General features: G+C 39.8%; 1 protein-coding gene across 3 annotated transcripts in view; it reads right to left on the minus strand.

Annotated features, from left to right (window-relative positions):
• Positions 1-10,932: 10,932 nt before the first annotated feature.
• The window catches only part of LIMA1 (LIM domain and actin binding 1), a 60,675-nt gene continuing 51,460 nt past the window's right edge, over positions 10,933-20,147 (minus strand). For all 3 annotated transcript variants that reach the window (XM_088138176.1, XM_088138174.1, XM_088138175.1), the window contains exons 10-11: positions 16,663-16,796; positions 10,933-13,383 (exon numbers count right to left, since the gene is read on the minus strand). In XM_088138176.1, the coding sequence (XP_087994302.1) occupies positions 12,378-13,383; positions 16,663-16,796 (1,140 nt within the window). In that variant the 3' untranslated portion in view covers positions 10,933-12,377. The remainder of the gene's footprint in view (positions 13,384-16,662; positions 16,797-20,147) is intronic.

Raw genomic sequence — 20,147 nt, forward strand, 5'->3', positions numbered from 1 at the left:
TAAACTTCTCAAGCCAGCAAGCAAACACCACGAATTCCTTAGGGTGGTGCCAGTCTCATCCTCTTAACCTTCCCACACTCCTGCTGGGGGCTAAGGAAATGCTTATCTCTCCAAGCGTGGCCTTCACCAAACCATTCCATCACAAAGGCAGGGCTTAATGTCCGTACAGGCTCCACCGCAGTTATGAGTGTAGCTGGAACCCTGGGACTCCCAGCAGCTCAACTCCCAAGCTGACTCCAAAAACTTCAATTTCTGCAGTTCACTTGTAAAATAAGTACAAGTGGTTAATCTCAAAATCTCCCTTTGATCCAGGGAGATTATGCTAGCCAGGATCTGCCTTCTAGCCAACGTTCTCAGATACGATATCTCTCCACTCCTTCAGAGAAAGTCAGCCCACCATAATTCTCCCCCAGAAGCCCAATTTAAGCCATACTTCAGTTCTCTCTTACTGGTTTCTTCTGCCATCTTTAGCTTCTTTATCATGGCCAGGCTGCTGTACACTTATTATATCCATCATTTTACCACTTAGTACATAAGCAAATATAAAAATTGAAATTATTAAGAATGAAAACATAAAAAGCCATGTAAAAAATCTGAAATGGCCAAACAGGTGAAAAGCAGAAGTCAAGGAAGAGAGAAAAATAGTTTAATACACCAACTATAGGAAGTTGAATGGTTTAACTCCAAAATATGGAGTTAGCCAAATCTCATACCGTACCCTTTATGTATCTGCATTTCTTACTAATGACCTGAGGATTTATGTGGAAACTGAAAGTCAAACAGTGCATCCTGGAGGTGTTACTGAAAATTGCAGATAGCAACTTTAAAGTCAATATGAAAACAAGAAGTTCAGCAAAGCAAACAGTTAAATATTTAGAAGTAAAAGGTGGGTGGTAAATACTGCACTAAGAAAAATACTGTCTAAGATGGCATTACACAAGAACCAAAACAAATTAGGCACAATTCTAGGGGACAATTTCAATCGTAACAACATCTCATATTTTGTCCCACTGTCTTGACATCTGAGGAGAATATGGGCGGCGGGGGAGAGTAGAATATAAATGGTGTCCAAAGCAAGAGTCAGCTATTGTGATTTGCAAAAATCTGCTCTCTGAGCACCAACCTTATTCTACTAAACTATTTTGCATCTGAAAGGCTACAGGGACTCAGACTGTTTCTGCAGTTTTGCTGCAGAATACGTCCTAAAGACAAGATATTCCTGCAGCTTATGGTTCTAGAGTGTTGCAGAGTGAAGCCTCACCCTTTGGCCACCAGTATTAGAAAAAGAGATCAAATCTATCATAAAAGGCTTGAAGAGCAATAAAGCCCCTGGGGAAGACTTTCTACCAGCTGAGCTATTCAAAAAATATCCCAACTGGTGGGGCCCTCTATTGGCAGATTTATGTACACATATAAATAATACTTGCCATATCCCAGCTGGGTAGAGGATGGTAATAGTAGTTCCTATATACAAAAAAGGGAATAAAAAGGATCCTAGCAATTACAGGCCCATTAATCTAATAGATATTGTGGCTAAAATATATGCTAGGTTCCTCTTGAGCAGAGTCGAGAGTTGGGTAGATGAAAAATGTATTCTCATGGAAGAACAAGCCAGCTTTAAACAGAGTCGATCCACTATTGATAACTTCTTTGTCTTGAACCATCCAATTACAAAATATTTCAGTAAGGGGAAACAACTGTTTCCTGCCTTTATAGATCTTAGTGCAGCATTTGACACAGTAAATAGAGAAATATTATGGAGGAAATTGCCCTCAAAATGGAACCCAGAATGCTGGCATTGATCAAAGCCCTTTATACAAGCATTAGTTTGAGAGTGCAGTTTGAGATTAATGGAGCCATGAGAAGAAGGATTGATACTTACAAAGGGATAAGACAAGGGTGCATATTTGCACCATTGTTATTTAGCCTATACATTAACAACTTACCAGGACTAATGAAGGATCCTGAAGTACATACGCCCAAGGCGTTAAACACATATTGTACATCTTGCTGTACAGCAACAATATGATTTTACTATCATATTTGCAAGTCGGGTTGTGTAGGCTGTTAAGAAGACTTGGCTCCTACTGTCATAATAATTTTCTAATCATTAATAAATCAAAGTAAAAAATTATGGTCTTTGGAAAATGACATCATAACCATAGATGCTATTAGATGGTGAGACAATAGAGCAAGTTAATACCTTTTCTTATCTGGGGTAGGCTTCTCTGAGACCGGATCTTGGCTTCCTCATCATCAAAGGAGCTCACTGAGAGCTAGGGCACATATGAACTGACTGCTCAAATTAATAAATCATAGCTATCCAGGCTCCTTAGCCTCAATTATCAAAGTATACAAGGCCAAGGTTACTCCTATGCTCTTATGTGGCACTGAAGTCTGGGGCTTAAAACACATATTACTATTAGAACAAATGCAGTCATAGCATCTGAGAAGTATCTTGCGTGTGGATAAAAGAACTGCTGCTGCTGCAATTAGAGCCGAATTGGGAATTCATACAATTTGTTCTTTGGAGTCCTTGGGGTTCTCTGAGCTTGGTTCTTTTCTTGCAAACGTTTCGTTACCCGGCTAGGAAACATCTTCAGTGCTAAAATGGGATGGGGTTTGCTCTCTATTTATGTGCTGTGGCCTGCCTTGCCAATGCTGGTGAGGGTGGGGTTTTTTTCGTTTTTTTTGTTTTGCTCCTCTGGTAGCTCTTTGATTGGCATGTTTGCTGCTTGATTGTGTGCCTGGTGGTAACCTTTGCTTATCTGGGTGATAGAAGACATAACACATATATTTTGTGAATGTGAATTGTATAAAAAAGAGAGGGATCAATATCTTGGACCGCACATTAGGCGAATGACTCATTGGGACCCTTATATTAAAACAACATATTTCATGTGTGGTCAGAATTCAAAAATTACATATAATATAGCCCTTTATTTGCATCTTTTTTTTCTTTTTTAATTTTAAGTTGTTTCTCTTATCCTATTTTTAATATATGGTCTTCTTAATGTCTTGTTTTATATTCTGTGTTCTGATCTAGCCTAGTGGCTAATCAATAATAAACTGCACATTGCACACAGAGCTCTGCAGAGACCAGAGAAAAATTAGTTTTAGAGTCTTATACTTTCAAAATTTATATAAGGGGATGCTCCAATAATTTTAGAAACTCCACATATACCATTAAAGTATATTTTCTTGGGAACAAAAATGACACAACAATGTTAGATGAGCACAGCGGATACTACTGCTGTTTGCTCAGAGGAAAGTTACTACTAAAGGGTTGCCAGAGCCAGAGTTACAATCCGCAGCTGTGGTGGAGCAAGAGAGCAATCACTGCAATCTATTTTGTAGTAAGCAAATAGACTTCTTGGAAGACACAACAAAAGAATAGGACCCAGGGTAGATGAAATGGGGTCAGAACATCTCTTTCATGGATGCAGGAATTTATCAGAAAGGTCAAAAGATCACCAAAAGGGCTGTCCCAAAAACCCATCAGGAGGAGCTGTAGGATTTGATAGCAACAGAATCAGTACAGGATGCTTATGACTGCTTAGTAGGGAAGGGGAATGCAATAGAGACTTGGTCTGGTATATATAATTACTGAGTCTATATGAAGAAATAAGATGGCACATACTTAATTCAACTAAGGATGGGTAGACTACAGCAGATCGGAAGTCCTTGGAATGTAAGGTGAAATTAAGAGTTTAGGCAATGAAATAGATTCTCATTTATTTCCTAGGTTAAAGCCCATGCCAAAAAAAAAAAAAAATGGAGACTGGATTGCTAAGACTGCTTAGACTGCTTAAGTTTTGACACCATGCATTGTCTTTAAGTCAACAGAATTAACGTTACAAATGTATTAATGGGCACATCAAAATGAAAAAAGAACAGTAAGTAGGTAAAATGCTATAAAGGGTAAGAGGGGAAGTAAAGCAAGTTCTAGGGCTAGTGCTACCATGGAAAGAAAAATACAAGCTTTCCTTTTATGGACCAATAGTGCTCATGGCCCCTGAAGAACCCTGCAAATGGATTTAACTTTATTTATTAAGATTATTGTATATTGAAATTTTAATTGATTTTAGCTGTTTTGGAAACTGCCCAGAGTCATTTCAACGAGATGGGCGGTAACAAATTTGATATATAAATAAACAAACAAACACACTTTAAAAGCTGTTCCTTTTAAAGTCAATACAGCAGCCACTGTGACTAAACAATTATACCAAAACATATTTTGCAGAGGTAGAGAATTCCAAACATTTTCTTTAACATTGTTTCAATGGAGCCATACTATCTTGAGGAGCATATGGTGATCCCATTATGGCATCCATCTATTGGGGGCTTCATGGCCAAACTGCTCATTTTCCATCCTAATTTTCTCCAGATATATTCATGTATATGAATCAAGATATGGGCCACAACAATGTCAAATGATGACGACTGGCCATGGTGTCATGAAGCTTTGAAAGATTAGGCTTGCAATATCGGAGGAAAACTCTGGAGTTTTTCCTCACCCGAATGTTCTATGTTATCTAGTATCTTCTGTTGTTTCTTTGCGAGACTTGTATTACTAAATTATCTTAAATAACAAAACCCTCATACCTGTATGATCCCTAAACTTAACTACCATGAATTGAATGGAAGATCAATCCCCAAATGGACAAAAAAAAGTCACCCAACATGTACTGTGTGTTATATTTTGCAACATGCAACACATGCACACACACACCTATTAGCAATAACTGGATGACAGTAAACTTCAAACTTGCGGCATGGGTTGTGCAGTGCTTGGATCTGAAGGCATTCATGTCTGCAATTCCTTAAAGCAGCTGCATGTTTTGCTGGAATCGTACAGCTGGCCTCTGCAGCTGCCACGTATCCCAGGAAAAGATAACATTGGGTTTAAGGGGTTGCAGACAGACACTTCATCTGTATGCCCGTGTGTTCCCAGACTACATTTTTGCCTTCAGATCCAAAACATTCTGCAGCCCTAAAGGTCAGTCTGGCTGTGACATCTAAGGGGAATTGAAACTGTTCTGTAACTCTTTCTGAGCTTCAGTGTAAACACCAGTCATGCACTGTTTCCAGACTGAAACACTGGTTCACATTTTATCATGTTTGAGTTGTGTTACATTGGCTATTGTGGGATAGTCTTGCTCATATAGAAGTTATGAGGATGGGTTAAATGTCACACACACACTCCTAACAACATAACATAACATTAGCATTAACATTACATAACATAACATTACATGACATAAACATGACACTGGTTAAATTATTCCATGATATCCAAGTGGTGCTGTTGTCTGTGAAGTAAGATTGTAAATTGACAAGGGCAAACATATAGGATATGATTAGAATTGTGGGATAAAATGGCTCTTAAATTTCATACCCCAAACCACTTACTGTTTTGAATGTTTTGTCCTGCCTACATATCTAATTGAACTAAACTAGAACTGTTACTAACATTACATCCAAAAATTACAAACGTGTAACTACTGGTCCTACCCTTGAAGGCACACACTCCTCTCCCAAGCAGTTTTGAGGTATAGATTCCACTCCCATTTTCTTCAAGTCAGTTATGGGAATGAAGCATTCAATAGAATTTTTCCCCTTTAATGATATTAATTAATGATCAAAGAAAGAGTAATAAATGATCCAAAGACTGTTTATTCTGACTGACAGGTCAGGTTTATTCTGACTGACAGGTTTTCACTCTTTCTACCAGAACACAAATGATACAGGTCACCTTAGCTTGGCCAGGGCTCTGAGTGAGAAGGGCAGCAGTTGAACTGCGCACTCTATACATGTGGACAGGGCACTTAGTGATACATGTCACATCGTCACTGGATGTCTGCACCCCACTCCACTTGATAAACTGTATATCTTGGCAGGAACAGCCCCACCAGGTGTTAGAAGGAGTGTGGCACAAAACGTGGAATATGGAAAGGTGTTACATGATCCAGCACACCCATTATATGGCCAAGTACCGCCTACATAAAGATTGAAATCAAGGAGGAATTTTTTAGACTGCGCCGAGGAGATTGTTACCACACCTCAAACAGAGCGATTAAAAAGATGGAAATCTCAAACAAAACATCTTTATGATTGAATAGAACCGCTTGAGGAGTTGCCTGGAGGTTCAAAGGAGGAGTGGACGGTTTGGAGATGTTTAAACAGACTGCGCACTGGTTTGGCTAGAACTAAAGATCATATGGAAAAATGGGGGTTTCTCCCTGAGGACATTTACTGCGAATGTGGCGCTATTCAAACAACTGTCCATCTTTTACAGTGTCCCTTGGGACTGACATGCACAAAGAATGACTTGCTGGTTGTAAATATTTTTGCCATCAGTGTGGCCCGGCATTGGGCAAGAATGATATACGTCTATACTTTTATTAAAGTTTTCAATTTTTAAAATTTAGATTAATAATTTCCCCTTTTCTGGTTCCTGCATTTCTGACACGAGATGAGGCCTACACTGTATTTCTTCTTGTAGCTTCTCTTAATCAACTTGTCTACTCCCAGAGAACAGGCCCTGATGAGTTGCCTCTTCACTTTTCTTGTCAGCAATTATAGCAATGAACACCTTAGCCAGAGTCTCTGAGTGGGGCAGCATACAAATATTATCACATAAATAAATATTAGCACAATGAGCATTTGTGAGATGGGATTAATATGGATTTCTACTTGGAACTTATATCAAGAAAAAACATGAATCAAGACTGGGATACCTTGAAAAAAGTATTAATTATACAACTGATTTACCGAACATTAAAATTTCAGCCACAATGGCATATGAGGTAGATCAATTACTAGGAGCCACACATACTTTTTAAACATGCCTGTCATCCACCATCATAGATACTCTAGCTAATTTCACATGAAACCAAGCTAATGCTGAAGTTTTAGGGGGTTCCTGTTGGACCAAGCTTGTGCTATCAGATTCTATACTGGATGGAGCACGGCCAGCAGAGCTGAATATACCTTCCATGAGACCCCTCATGGCAGACCCTTTTTAGTACTGTAAAAAGTTGGTGTTGGAAAAATGGATATAAAACTTAGATGCAAAGCAGAACAATGCAGGAAGAGAAAATATAAGTCCTGTATGAAAAGCATTAAAAGATAAAACTGGTAACAGAATGAACGAACCTTGGCTGGCTGGGGAATTCTGGGAGTCCAAGTCCACCCATCTTAAAGTGGCCAAGGTTGAGAAACACTGAGTTATACTAATGGGAAGGATAAAGGAAAGCATGCTGAGCATTGCTTCTGGAATTCCTTCCAACCCCTTTAGCAGCAGTGGCCATACGAGGTGCATTTTCTTCTGCGTACCCAGATAACATGTTATGTCTATGCTGATGTGCTTCTGCTCTCCTCTCACGCTGCGTCTCTGTGGGTTTGTGTGGATCTGTGCACTGGGAAGTATAGAATGGACTGTATATGCTCCACTCTGGGCCACCTGGCCTGGAGGGAGGGAGGGAGCTTAGAATGGAGGAATTGGCAACATTCTGCATTATTACCCACCTCTCCATTGAGATGCACTGGAGAAATATTTTTCTCCAGAGACCCCAGCTTCATCTAGCTTAATTTGAAAATTCATCTTTCTTTTGTTGGCTTCTTCCCCACATCAAACTCGATCCCATTCTGTTCAGTTTTCTGATCATTATTATACTGACCGACATCATCTTAACTCCCTTTACGAAAATTCTTTTCAACACTCTGTTGAAAGTGGTGGAGACCCTGATCTCCTATCAATGAACCAAAGACCCCCTCAGAGGTTCCAGCTGCTTCTGCTGCTGGGCGTCTGGAGGCCCATGGCGATCAAGGAGCCTAAAGGGAACAGAATAGCTGAGGCAACCAGAATCAAGAGGGCTACTGTGAATCTGAAATTACCCAGGCCTCCAGCAGTGGAGGGCAAATATTAACTCGGGGAAGAAGAGACCTAATTAAGAGATCAACACCAGATTTCTAGTTTTGACAAATAGCTTACATCAACAAGCTGCAATTAGAACCATATAGATGGGAAGAACTGTAACAGAAGGGAAAGGAAAGATAACAAGGCAGCAGATACACAACTTTACCTTTCAAACATTCTTAAGGTAGCTGCTCTGGACTTGGTAGAATCCTCCTCCCTCCCACAACCCCCCATTCTTCTAGCACAGCCACCAGCAGACAGCTTCAGTTTTAAAAAAGCGTTTGGCCAGCCTCGTTTTCCCCCCAATACAAGGGTCAGTGTCCTTTGCATTGGCTGTCCCAACTACCTCCAGGGTCTCTTGTCAGTACTGACACTTGGGAACGTCAACTGTCAGAAATTGCAGATCAGTATAATCATACTGCACTGTAGTTATTTTTTTAAACATGCCTGGGGTTCATTTAAGAAAAGAGCCTTTAGGGAAAAATAAGAATGTGGCTTGAAATCAGCACTGGTTTAAACTAACATTGGAACACCCTAATTACTTCACGAGCTAGGGCCATATAATGCTCAAGACTGAACTGTACGTGAAGGGTCTAATTGAAATCTACACTCAGACCAAGTGGCTTTAGGTAAGGGGCTGAGCACTTTGACGACATTACCATCTTCATCCCCAACTGCCTTGCAAAGCTGGTGGGAGCCCAATTGCAGTCATTCTCACTTTTATCAATTTTGCTAGCATACCCCCCCTCCCCTTTTTTCTGTTCATGTTGATATATTTCTGTCTCTGAGCAACACCTATGACAGCAAAGTTGTCAAAGTTTCCTGGCTGCAAAGTTGTTCTCCTGTATTTCCAAATGGGCAGTTTCCCCCAGTAATTCTGATTATGGTTGTGTGTTGTTATGATGGCTGTTTTGCACGAGAGCAAAGTTCCTGACAATGCTCCAATAGCAAGACACTGAACTTCTACGAATAAAATAACGGCTGGCTTGAGCCCAGAAATTCAGCTCCGCTGGCGCTCCTGTCAATGTGAAAAATGGACCAGCATCAACTCTACAATGTTGGAAAATGAAAAGCCAATTTGGCTCTGGTTTCAAGTGAACTGTGCCATCTCTCTTCATAAGTCAGGAGAAGTTTCCTTGATTGGTGCAAAACTCTTCTGTGGAGATGCCAAAAGTCTTCTGTGGAGGAGATGCTGCCCTCCATTCTGCTAATGAATACATTATTGCCTATCTCATAAAACTGAAGGATTGTGGAGATCAAGTATCTGAAGCATTCTGAAAGAGCCTTACAAATGCTAAGTAGCTTTAACAGGATTTTTTTAAAGTGGTGTGACAGCAGGCTTAGGAATTTACATTCCCAAAGTAGTTTGGCAAGACTAGGAAGAAATCCTCCTGTAAGAGGTCAGAGACTGAATTCTGACCCAGTATGGTCACTATATGTACTGTATTGTACTCAGTTGGAACGATAAAAAGAAACCGTTTCAGAGCTTGCTAGCTCAACCCAAGGCCTAGATAAGGGTAACCAAGAGTGCCTGTGACTAATGGTATATTAAATGTCAGGGCTGAGCTGTTTCCTATTATAATCCCCAAACTTTAGCGTTAGCCAGTTATGTTTATCATAAATATCAAAATCATAAGCTTTCTCAAAAAACTCAAGGAATTCATGAAATATATTACAGATATATGTATTGTCGAAGGCTTTCACGGCTGGAATACGATGGCTGGTGTGGGTCTTCCGGGCTGTGTGGCCCTGTTCTGGAAGTTTTGTTACCTAACGTTTCGCCAGCATCTGTGACCAGCATCTTCAGAGAGCAGGAGCACAGACAGGAGCAGTTCTCTCTGTGCCCCAGACTGCTCCTGTCTGTGCTCCTGCTCTCTGAAGATGCCGGTCACAGATGCTGGCGAAACGTTGGGAAACAAAACTTCCAGAATACGGCCACACAGCCCGGAAGACCCACACCAGCCATTATATTACAGATAATCAGCTAATCTTTGTTCTTGTTCAGTCGGTGTGTCCGACTCTTTGGGACCCCATGAACCATATTGCGCCAGGCCTTCCTGTCCTTCACTGCCTCCCTGAGTTTGCTCAGTTTCATGCTCACTGCTTCAGTGATGCTATCTAACTATCTCATCCTCTGCCGTCCCCTTCTCCTTTTGCCTTCAATCTTTCCCAGCATCAGGGTCTTTTCCAAAGAGTCCTCTCTTCGCATTAGGTGACCAAAGTATCTGAGCTTGAGCTTGATGATGAAACTCAAGCTCAGATTCAGCTAATCTAGCACACTTTCAACAAAGTGTGTTCTGGGCTTTCAAGTATACCTCAACTGATCTTTCACCATTTTCTATTTGTCATACATGATGGAAGCTAATTCTTAAAAGAATTAAATCACTAAATATCTACTAACTTTCCCATAGGTGTATTACTTCAAGTGATACAGGTAGCCTTTGCTTAATGATAATTGGGACTGGAATCTTGATCGCTGAGCAAAGCAATCGTTAAGCAAAATGCCCACGTGACTGCTTCGCTCAACAACCGCAATTCAGACACTCCCGGTTGCAGCCATTAAGCAATCTCCTGGGTCATTAAGCAGACAGAGCAAAAGAGCTGAAATCCTCCTGGCAGGCAGCCTTTTCACTCTGAAATGGTCCTGCAGCCCACCAAAGGTTTCCCCTCCCCTCCACTTGCAACCTTCCCTGCCAGCTTCCCCATTGACTTTCTGGGAAAGCCAGCAGAGAAGATTGCAAACGGTGATCACACGATCATGGGGTAGTTGCCAACCAGTCGTAAATGCAAGTGGGTTGCCAAGCACCCAAAATGTGGCCATGTGACTGCGGAGGGGGCGACGCAACATTTTATGACAGCTGTCGTAACTTTGAACTGTCGTTAAATGAGGACTGCTTGTATTTAGAATAAAAGTTTAGGAAAATAATTACCACACAAGCCCAATAGTGCCACCTCCTGGTGAAAAATAAGATACTACCAAAAAAGAGTCTGGATTAAAAGCTTCCCACAAATAAAAATGACAGAGTGTTTATTAAGTAAAAATGTTTCAGACTTCATAAGATTGTAAGAAAAGTAGGATATTTTACAATTCTAAAATATAGTTAGAATTTAAGTAAATACATAAAATGGATTAAAATAAGGGCTATGCAATGCTTTGGAGTCAGTTCCCAAAAGGTGCTTCAGAACACAGGGGTGTGTGAATTAAGCATTGGTCTGCAACTTTTTAAAGCAGACACATCTTTTCCCAGGATTGCTCATCTGTCCTCTGCAGCTGCCATCTGATCTGGAAAAAGATGAGGATGCTTTAAAAACCTGCATGCAGGTAGTATGCTTCATGCTCCCACATACTTTCAAGTGCCATTTTGGAATTGAATCCAAAGCGCTGCATGACCCTATTGAAATTATCGCAAGACAACTTTTAACCAATTCAAAACACTATGATTTATAAAACACATGCAGCCAAGTCGAAAAGCTCTAAAAGCATAATGCTATCAGTCTCAAAAAAGGTTTATCATCGTATAGATTTTTTTTTCTTGCAACATTTTTCATACTGAGTCAAATCTGGCAGTTTGGTTCATAGAAAATTTTGATTGCTTGTCCAATGAGAGAATCAAAGTTTCAAGAGGGAAATGTTATTCAGGACAACATATATAGAAAGTAAATAGTGATATCTGAAAGACAGAAGCTTTGCCGCCGTGCAGTTGATTCTTGGGACTAAAGATGCTCCTAAGCCCAGCTTGGAGAAAGCCAACTGACTCACAGGCACCAAATTGGGTTCCAATTTACAACTAGAGCTGTATGGGCCAAAAAAAAAAAAGAAGAGCAAAGTGCAAAGATTCTCTCCTGATCCTGATCAAGCAAAGTCAGCATTCCTCTTCTATCAAGTTGCAGGCTGCATATCAGACTGTGGGTACTGAAGAACACCTCTCTTGAAAACAGTGTTACCACCATTTTAAAAAAAGTATTACTGTGCCTTTATATATACATTAAAGTGCAGTCTCATTTAAAGTAGTCCCCATCCCTTGGGAATTGGCCTGGAAGCTTTGCAGTAGTATTGTTAGTAGTGATTATGTTGTCATAATATATATCGAAGCCTTATCTCTTTCGCTTCAACGGTGAAATGACTGAAATTGCATAAGCAGAAGAGAGTAAGATGCCTTTTAAGTGACCAAGTTACAGAATGGAATCTGAAATGCAGTTTTGCTCAACTGAGGCAGCAGCTATCTCCACAATTTTAAGCATTTAGGCTTTTTCACAATAACATTCTTGCAGGTTTCCAAAGTATTTTCCTATAAAATGCAGATCTGACGAGTTATGTGATTTTCATGCTAACTCGCCACACAACGTCACTTTCATAAAGACCCCTGCTTTAGGAAAGAACAAAAAATTAAACTCCAACTTAAGGCCCAGCACCCTTCAGTAAGTTCTCTATTTAAAGAAAAAAAAAGAGTAAAATCTATTCTTCTTCATTATCTTCTTCTTCACCATAATATCTATTCCTCTTGATCTGTTCTTCCACTGTCAAATCTTCTTGGTCTTCCCCCTCAAAAAGCCCTAAATCTTCGGATCTATGATTTGGACTAGTGGAGAATTCTTTTTCAATTGTCAGACTCATGGTGGAATATTCCGGAGAGATGCAAATCATTGGTTCTTTCTCAAAGGATGCTGGCTGTCCTGCACCACCTTCCTTCTCAAGCTCAGCATCTCTCTGCCCATTCTTAATTAGGCTGTCTTCATCTTGTGCTTCTTCCTTTTCCTGATCTAGTTCTTTATCCTTCCCAGCAGTATTTGGGGTACCAACATACTCAGCTGTAATGCTTTCTTCCATTGGCTTGTTCTTGACTGCCATTTCCTTCACCAGGTCATCACTTTGCCGTGCCATACTTCTTTCATGCTTGGAAGGAGATGTTTTTCCCATTTGATAGTTCTTCACAGATACTGTTCTAAATGAGGCAGCTACTGTAAATGGCCGACTTCTTTCTTTTAGTGATGATGTTCTGCGTAGCTTCTTAAGATCTTGGTCTACTTCTTCCTGGTGATCTGGTTTATGGACCTCATCTTCTGGAGGCCACTTTGGTTTGAACACTTTAATCCCTTCTTCCAAGACATTCCCTAGACTGCCTTGTTCAGAAGGAGGTGGCCAAGCAATCTTCAACTTTTTTGTCTCTGTTGTTTTTTCTTCCTTCTCAGGCACCCCAGCAGCTTTTGCTTCCATGCTGGCAGCTAAAATCCCAACTTTTGCAATTGGAGCATCTTCTACTCCTGGACTTCGAGGGGCTTCCACAGCATTTCCAATACAGGTATGTTTTTCCTGAGAGTCATCATTCTCAGTTTTGCTTGCCCATAGCTCTTTGTGAGGCTTCTGTCCAAAACCTTCATCATAATTACCTTTGGATTTAAAGAGCTGGTTAAAGTGAGGTTTGCAGTAAATATGTCCATGAAGAGATGCGTATGTTCCAAGACTGTACAAGAAGATAAAACAAAAATGGCTATTAGTAACTCACATAATTGAAAAAGCTTACTATGCCTTCAAAAAAAAAGTCAGATGTTTTATAACTGACTCCATAAGACATTCTAAGCTAATGTACCACATAGGGCAGTTGCATCCATATACTGTTAAATATTATATCAATCCAATTACACTAGTCATGCTCTGTTTAAAATTACTTCCCTTATATAGAACTTTAAAAGGGAAAACTTTCTCAGACATAGAAAATAGTCATAGTTCTAAAAAATCATGGTTATTAAAAGGAACGCCTGCTGTTCTATTACAAAGGACTATATATAAAGAGAAAATTGGTGTACCCAATCTGCAGATGGAAATTGTAACACTGAATAAAACAATTCATTTCAGGACAGTAATCTAGAAAGAAATGCAACTTCCATATTACTAACTGTACTAAGACAGTAATTATTCTCTGTGTCAGACCCTTTCCCCTCTGAATGGAAGTCTTGGGTATCCTTCTTCTGGACTTTGCTTGAACAGATCTGATCATCATTGTTGCATCATCGCAACAGCACTCCTACTAGATCAGAATAATGCTGGGTCCCCAATCCAATAGCTGGCCAGATGCCTTTGTGAAGCCCTCAAATAGGACACAAAGAAAGAGGATACTACAATGGGATTGCAACTTTCAAAATTTGTTCCATTCTACAGTACAGTGGATCATTTTTCTATATTGTTAGGCCTGCAACCTAAGACATTTTTATTAAATTTTACTAAACCATATATTCCTTCAAAATATACTGAATTGGCATTGTATGTCAATGGCTGCAAGGATCGTATATGCCTTTTATTGGGGAAAAAATCTTTGATTCCTTTTAATTAAAATGGCTAACTAAATTGAAGGAGTATGCTTTGATATTGTGATGGAATGGAATTATGAAGGCCAAGCTCAGGGAGATAAGCATTTTCTTAGCTCACTGGAACCACATGGGAGGAACAAAAGGATGAGACTGACACCTCCCTGAGGAATTCACACTGTTGTGGCTGGAGGACTTTGGGAACTGGGGTTTTAGTTTGGGAAGATTCTTGCTAGAGGTTGTAGCTAATAAACATAGCTGGACTGAATTTGCATGGTCTCTTGATGTTCCTTGGGCTAGGCCTGACAGATATCCAGCATAACTTTATATTTAAAAAGTAAGTCTAACATAGAATTTAAGTTTAATTGGAAACCATTCTTGGACCACAATCTTATACATGGAATTACATCACATCCAACATTTGGGTTTAAGCGTCTATATTTTAACTCAGTGTATAATTTATAGTATTGGTGCAACACATTATTTACTACTTTTTTTTTTTTTTTTTTTAACAATTTCAGTAATGTTAACTAAGCATTTTTTAGCTTAAAGCTTAACAGGGACGTGTGGATTTTGAGTAGAAAATGGATTTGAAATACAGGTAGTCCTCACTTAATAATGGTAATTGGGACCAGAATTTCCATCCTTAAGCAATGTGGTCATAACGCGTGATATCACGTGACCACATCACTTAGCAACGGCAATCCTAGCAGTCCCCACTACCATCACTAAGCAAGGACCTCTTCGCAATCCCTGCCGGCTTCCAACAAGCAAAGTCAATGGGGAAGCCGGCAGGAAATCGCAAGTCTTGGGTGGCTTGCAAGCAGGCAGGCAGGTAAGTGGCTGCTGTGGCACCGCATGAATGCAGGTGGGGGGGCGCTGTGGGTGTGCACGTGCTACGGAGTATGAGATCTCTGGGATCTCATACTCTGTAGCCAGGCTTCTTGAGAGAAAAAGCGGTAGGAGTGGGAGCGAGTTACAGGAGTGACTTGCAACCTTCCCTATTGACTTTACTTGTGGGAAGCTGGCAGGGAAGGTCGTAAATAGCAACCACATGACTGCGGGATGCTGCAACCATCATAAGTGCAAGACAGTTGCCAGGTGCCCAGATCGTGATCATGTGACTGCAGGGATGGTGGGACGTCCAGAACTTTGAGAATCAAACATTCAGCGCTGTCGTAACTCCGAACAGTCACTGAATGAGCAGGCGTTAACCAAGGACTACCTGTATCTCCTTGTACTATAAGTTTTTAATGATATATTAGAATACATTAATTTTATGTTACTTCAGATTTGTGGCTTATCTGGCCATATTTATCTGTACCTGATGTTCTTATTTGTACTACCTATTCTTATATTCTTTCAAAAATATATATATATCTATACAGTGATACCTCGGGATACGAACTTAATGCATTCCATGACTCTGGGCGTATCCCGAGTTGGTCGTAACCCGACGCAAATTTCCCCATAGGGTTCAATGTAAATCCGGTTAATCTGTTCTGCCCTCCGAATTTGGTTGCACCCCGAAGCAAATTTTCCCATAAGGTTCAATGTAATTACTGTTAATCCGTTCTGGCATCCGCGGACCACGCGTCAGGGGTGGGAGAACGGCCGGGTGCCACGCGGCACAGTGGGAAAAAGGCCGGGTGCGGCGCAGTGCGGCGGGAGAACGGCCGGGCGCAGCGCAGCGTGGCGGGAGAACGGCCGGGCGCGGCGGGAGAACGGCCGGGCGCGGCGCAGCGTGGCGCAGCGGGAGAACGGCCGGGCATGGTTAGGGTTAGGGCGCGGCGCGAGAACGGCCGGGCGCGGCGCGGCAGGAGAACGGCTGCGGACCACATGTCAGGGCAGAAAAATGACCGTACCCCGAGGCGGAGTTCGCACATCGAGGTACATTTTTGCAGCCGGAACTGGTCGTAACCCGAAAAGTTTGTTAGTAGAGGCGTTCGTATCCCGAGGTACCACTGTATCTATATAAATTTATTTATTTATTTAAAGGAGAATGATGTTACTTGTCCCAAGCATCTTATATTCAGTTGCAAATTGCTTTTAGGCTTGGAATTTGCATTTCAGTCTATCAAGAGTATTAGCCATGATAGTTATCTGATCTTATTTTTGGAAAAAAAATCTAGTTTAGTAGCCTTCCCATCTCTAAGGCAATGAATTTTCTAAGCTTAGATGATTATGTAAATTATAATCTTCTTTTTGCCACCTTGTTAGAAATCCCACAGTAGCTTTATTATCTATGATTGCTTTATTGTGAGCATGTATAACTGTACCCAAATAATTACAGCTTTTGAACTTCTCCTGACTATCCAAAGACTATGCTCAGTTCACATTTTGGTGTAGGTCTACTACACCAAAAACACTTCTCTCCCCTAAAGCACATTAGAGCATTAAATGTATAGCAAACTACTTTTATTTTGTCTGAGACTTACGTGAGTTTGCTGTTGCAGTAAGAACAGCGGAAACAGATGATGTGGTAGACTTGCTGGTTGGCAAAGAGACGCTCCATTGGATATACAATCTTCTTGCAAGTAACACATATTTCCTTTGCTGGCAACTGAAACTTCTGTTGAAAGAAAAGTGGATGAATGGTGTAGATATTAACAAGCTTTTGGTGTTTTTCATTCAAGAGTCTTAATGTTTAGCTTCAATAGAACCTTCCTCTAAAGCTAATACAGATTAAGTTGTTTAACTTAAAGGGAACATTCTCTATGTGTACCTAGGCCTAGATCTTGTCACATTAGAAGGGTTAGCATTCTTGATAAATTTTACAAAATCCCATAATAATTTAGCAGATTATCTTTTGTTGCCATTTCTAATGGACTCCAGAATTGATCAAACAACCAGATGGAACAGACAAAATTCTAGATTTCTGTCCAATATAATATTACAATTGTATCATCTTCTTCAGCATCTCTAGAGGGACAACAGATTCAAAGGATAGGTAAATGTAAGAGGGAGACCAAGAGCAAAAGCAGCAAAAGCACTCAGAAGTCTAAAACAATGAAGACAGATTTAAAGGCTCAAACCAAATTCTTAAGAGGTTATGACAGATCAGTTTCCCTATCAAAAACACCATCATCCTGAGCGTTATCAAGACTACTCCCTTTTTAAATATCACACCAAAACTCCTATGTTTCGTTAAAAAAAAAGTGAGAAATGAATGCTAAAGCATGCTAGAGCTAGTCAGTCAGCACCACTTAGAGCTGGCTTATGGTTCAAGCCTGTAATTGTTCCTCCTTTCTCTTTTCCAGGGCTCAAGCCTGGAGCTCTGTCTTCGCCCAAGCAGAAAATGCATGAGAAAGTATACACAAAGTTAATGAAGCGCAAGGAGTTAGGGAAACTCAAGGGTATCTGCAGGGTATGGTCAAAAAGTCAAGATGGCAGTCACAATAGCGTGATCAAAGCTCTGCTTCATTTTTATGTGTATCACACCTGCAGTATATACCCTCATCAATCATGGCTACCATTCTGACTTCGTTGACCATACTGCAGACAGCCTTGGGGAGACTGATCGTAATCTGAGTGAATCTGCCTGAGCAATTAGGTGAACCTTTTATCACATGTTCTGCCTTCAGAATCAATAGTCAAATAACTGATTCTTACAATAACTATATCTACTGAAATAATTTCATAATTCTGGAATTAATGCTTCAAAAGGCAGAAGTTATGGATGTAATCCAATGTATCAAATCCCTTTATGTACGTTATGATTGGCTACAAGGATGTGCTGTCTAAATAAAAGTAAGAACAGACTGGATGGCACAAATTAAACAAATAGGACACAGCTGGAGGAAAGAGATATGCTGTTAGACAGATTATTTGAGCAACACTGACAATTTAAATGTAATGGTGTGGCTAAAACATATTAAGTTTATTTCAGTTAGTTTAAATTGCTTGACATTGCTTTATACATGGATGTAGCTGCCCAGAGCTTTTGGAAATAGGTGGCAGACAAAGTAAACAAATAAGAAGCACAAGGCTGGTTTTGTGTTCTATAGAAAAAGTTGTCTTTTACATTTAAAAATAAAGAGAAACGTTCCACACAAATGACATGTTTTTATGATAAAGATTAGGGAAGCTACAGTGTCATGGAATTCCCCTAACAGTATAGAAAATAGATCCTTCTAAAGAATCCAGGAAATAAATTTGACTATTAAAACTCTGATTTTCCCAGTTTCCTCTTGGAATAGGTACTTGCAATGAATGACATCAGCTGGACCAATACGTATTCCTCTTCCAACTTACATGGGAGAAAGTTTTGGGGTGTGCAGGAGTACATTCCTTTTCGAGCATGTTATGAAGAAGAACAACTACAGCAGAAGGATGAAGTCCAGTTAATAAAAAGAGAAGAGGCAGGAAAACAGAGTTGAGCTCACATTAAAAGGGAAGCAGAATACAGGAGTAGAGGTTAGAAACCAGGAGCAGGAAACAGAAGCTGAAAAAGACAAATGACTATTTATAAACTTATATGGACTGATAGGAAAGTATACTAAGTAGTTCCTCCGGTGAAAAACATTTTATTGTCAAGCTACTAGATTAAAGCAGGCTCAGCTGCCAAGAAATTCCTTTATGAACAGGCAATCAATCAATCGAGCGTACAAATATTCCACAACATATTTCACATAGAACTGTTCAGGAAAAACTACATGGACATATCCATGAAATCATCATCAGTACACCACAATTTGGAGGAAACTTTACCTTTTCTATTTAAATAAAAAAAACTGATCACCATATATAGAGATATAGATACATACACACACAGCCAAATTAGCGGTAGAACAGAAATCAAATATCGAAAGTTCTAGTTGCGATAAACATTTCTGTGATTCAAAAACCAAACCATGTAACTTTCTTTCTACCCCCAGTGCCTTAACAGACCAACTTAATAGAATTTGGTCTACTGTAATATAAAATGTAGAGGAAAATATAGACACTTGTCTTCATTATTTCACAAATGTCACCAATACACACAGAAGATCTTATGATATTTCAGCAACTGGGCTTCCTCACGGCTAGAGAAAGCTGCAATGTATTAAAAAAGAGGAAACTTTTTTTTCAAGAGTTAGCATTTGAAGCACCTTGTAAAAACTTATATTCCATGCAGGTTTGTTAAATGCAGAAACAGAACAAGCTTAATCATGAGGGACTCCAAAGCAGAATTACAGAGATATGCCAATCCTGAAATGAGTTTCTAAATAACTAGATCTTTCTTCATTTTCTTAGGCATACATATGTTTTTTTAATTGTTTTTCATTTGTGTGTGTGCATGTATATGCAAGCATGTCATTGTTAATTTGTATATCAACATATTTGTGTTGCCTATTTTTGAATGCATTCTGTATATTGAATAAAAAGTTAAATCATGTTATATAGAAGCCACTGTACCACAGATATAATTTTTCAAAATAATTTTTATTGAAATGCCCTGAGAACCAGCGTGAAATCATAGTTAAGGTGCTGGAATAGGGTTAAAGCATCCACGTTCGCTCTTAGCCAAGGAAGCACACTTGGTGATTTGAGGTCACTCACCATCTCTCAACATAATGTACTTCCCAGAACCGTTGGAGGAAAAATTGGGTTCATGGGAAAAAGGCAAGATATAAATCTAACAAAGAAATAAGTAAATATATTTTTAAAAATTAATAAACTATAATGTACAGGTAGTCCTTGCTTAATGACTGTTTAATGACAGTTCAAAGTCACGCCAGCCTCGGAAAAGTGCTTTACAACCTGTATTCGCACAAATGACCATCCCAAACTGCTGCACCACCATGGTCACATGATCACAATTTGCGACTTTTTTATGACAGTCATTAAGTGAATCACTGCAGTTGTTAAGCAAATTTCGGCAAAGAACGTCCATTGGGAAAGTTGGATTTGCTTAATGACCATGTTTATTTATTTATTCAAT

Source organism: Python bivittatus, unplaced genomic scaffold, assembly GCF_059951505.1.
Source record: "Python bivittatus isolate LINGU-HERP-01145 unplaced genomic scaffold, Pbiv_v1 ctg000220_np1212, whole genome shotgun sequence".
NCBI classification, from domain to species: domain Eukaryota; kingdom Metazoa; phylum Chordata; class Lepidosauria; order Squamata; family Pythonidae; genus Python; species Python bivittatus.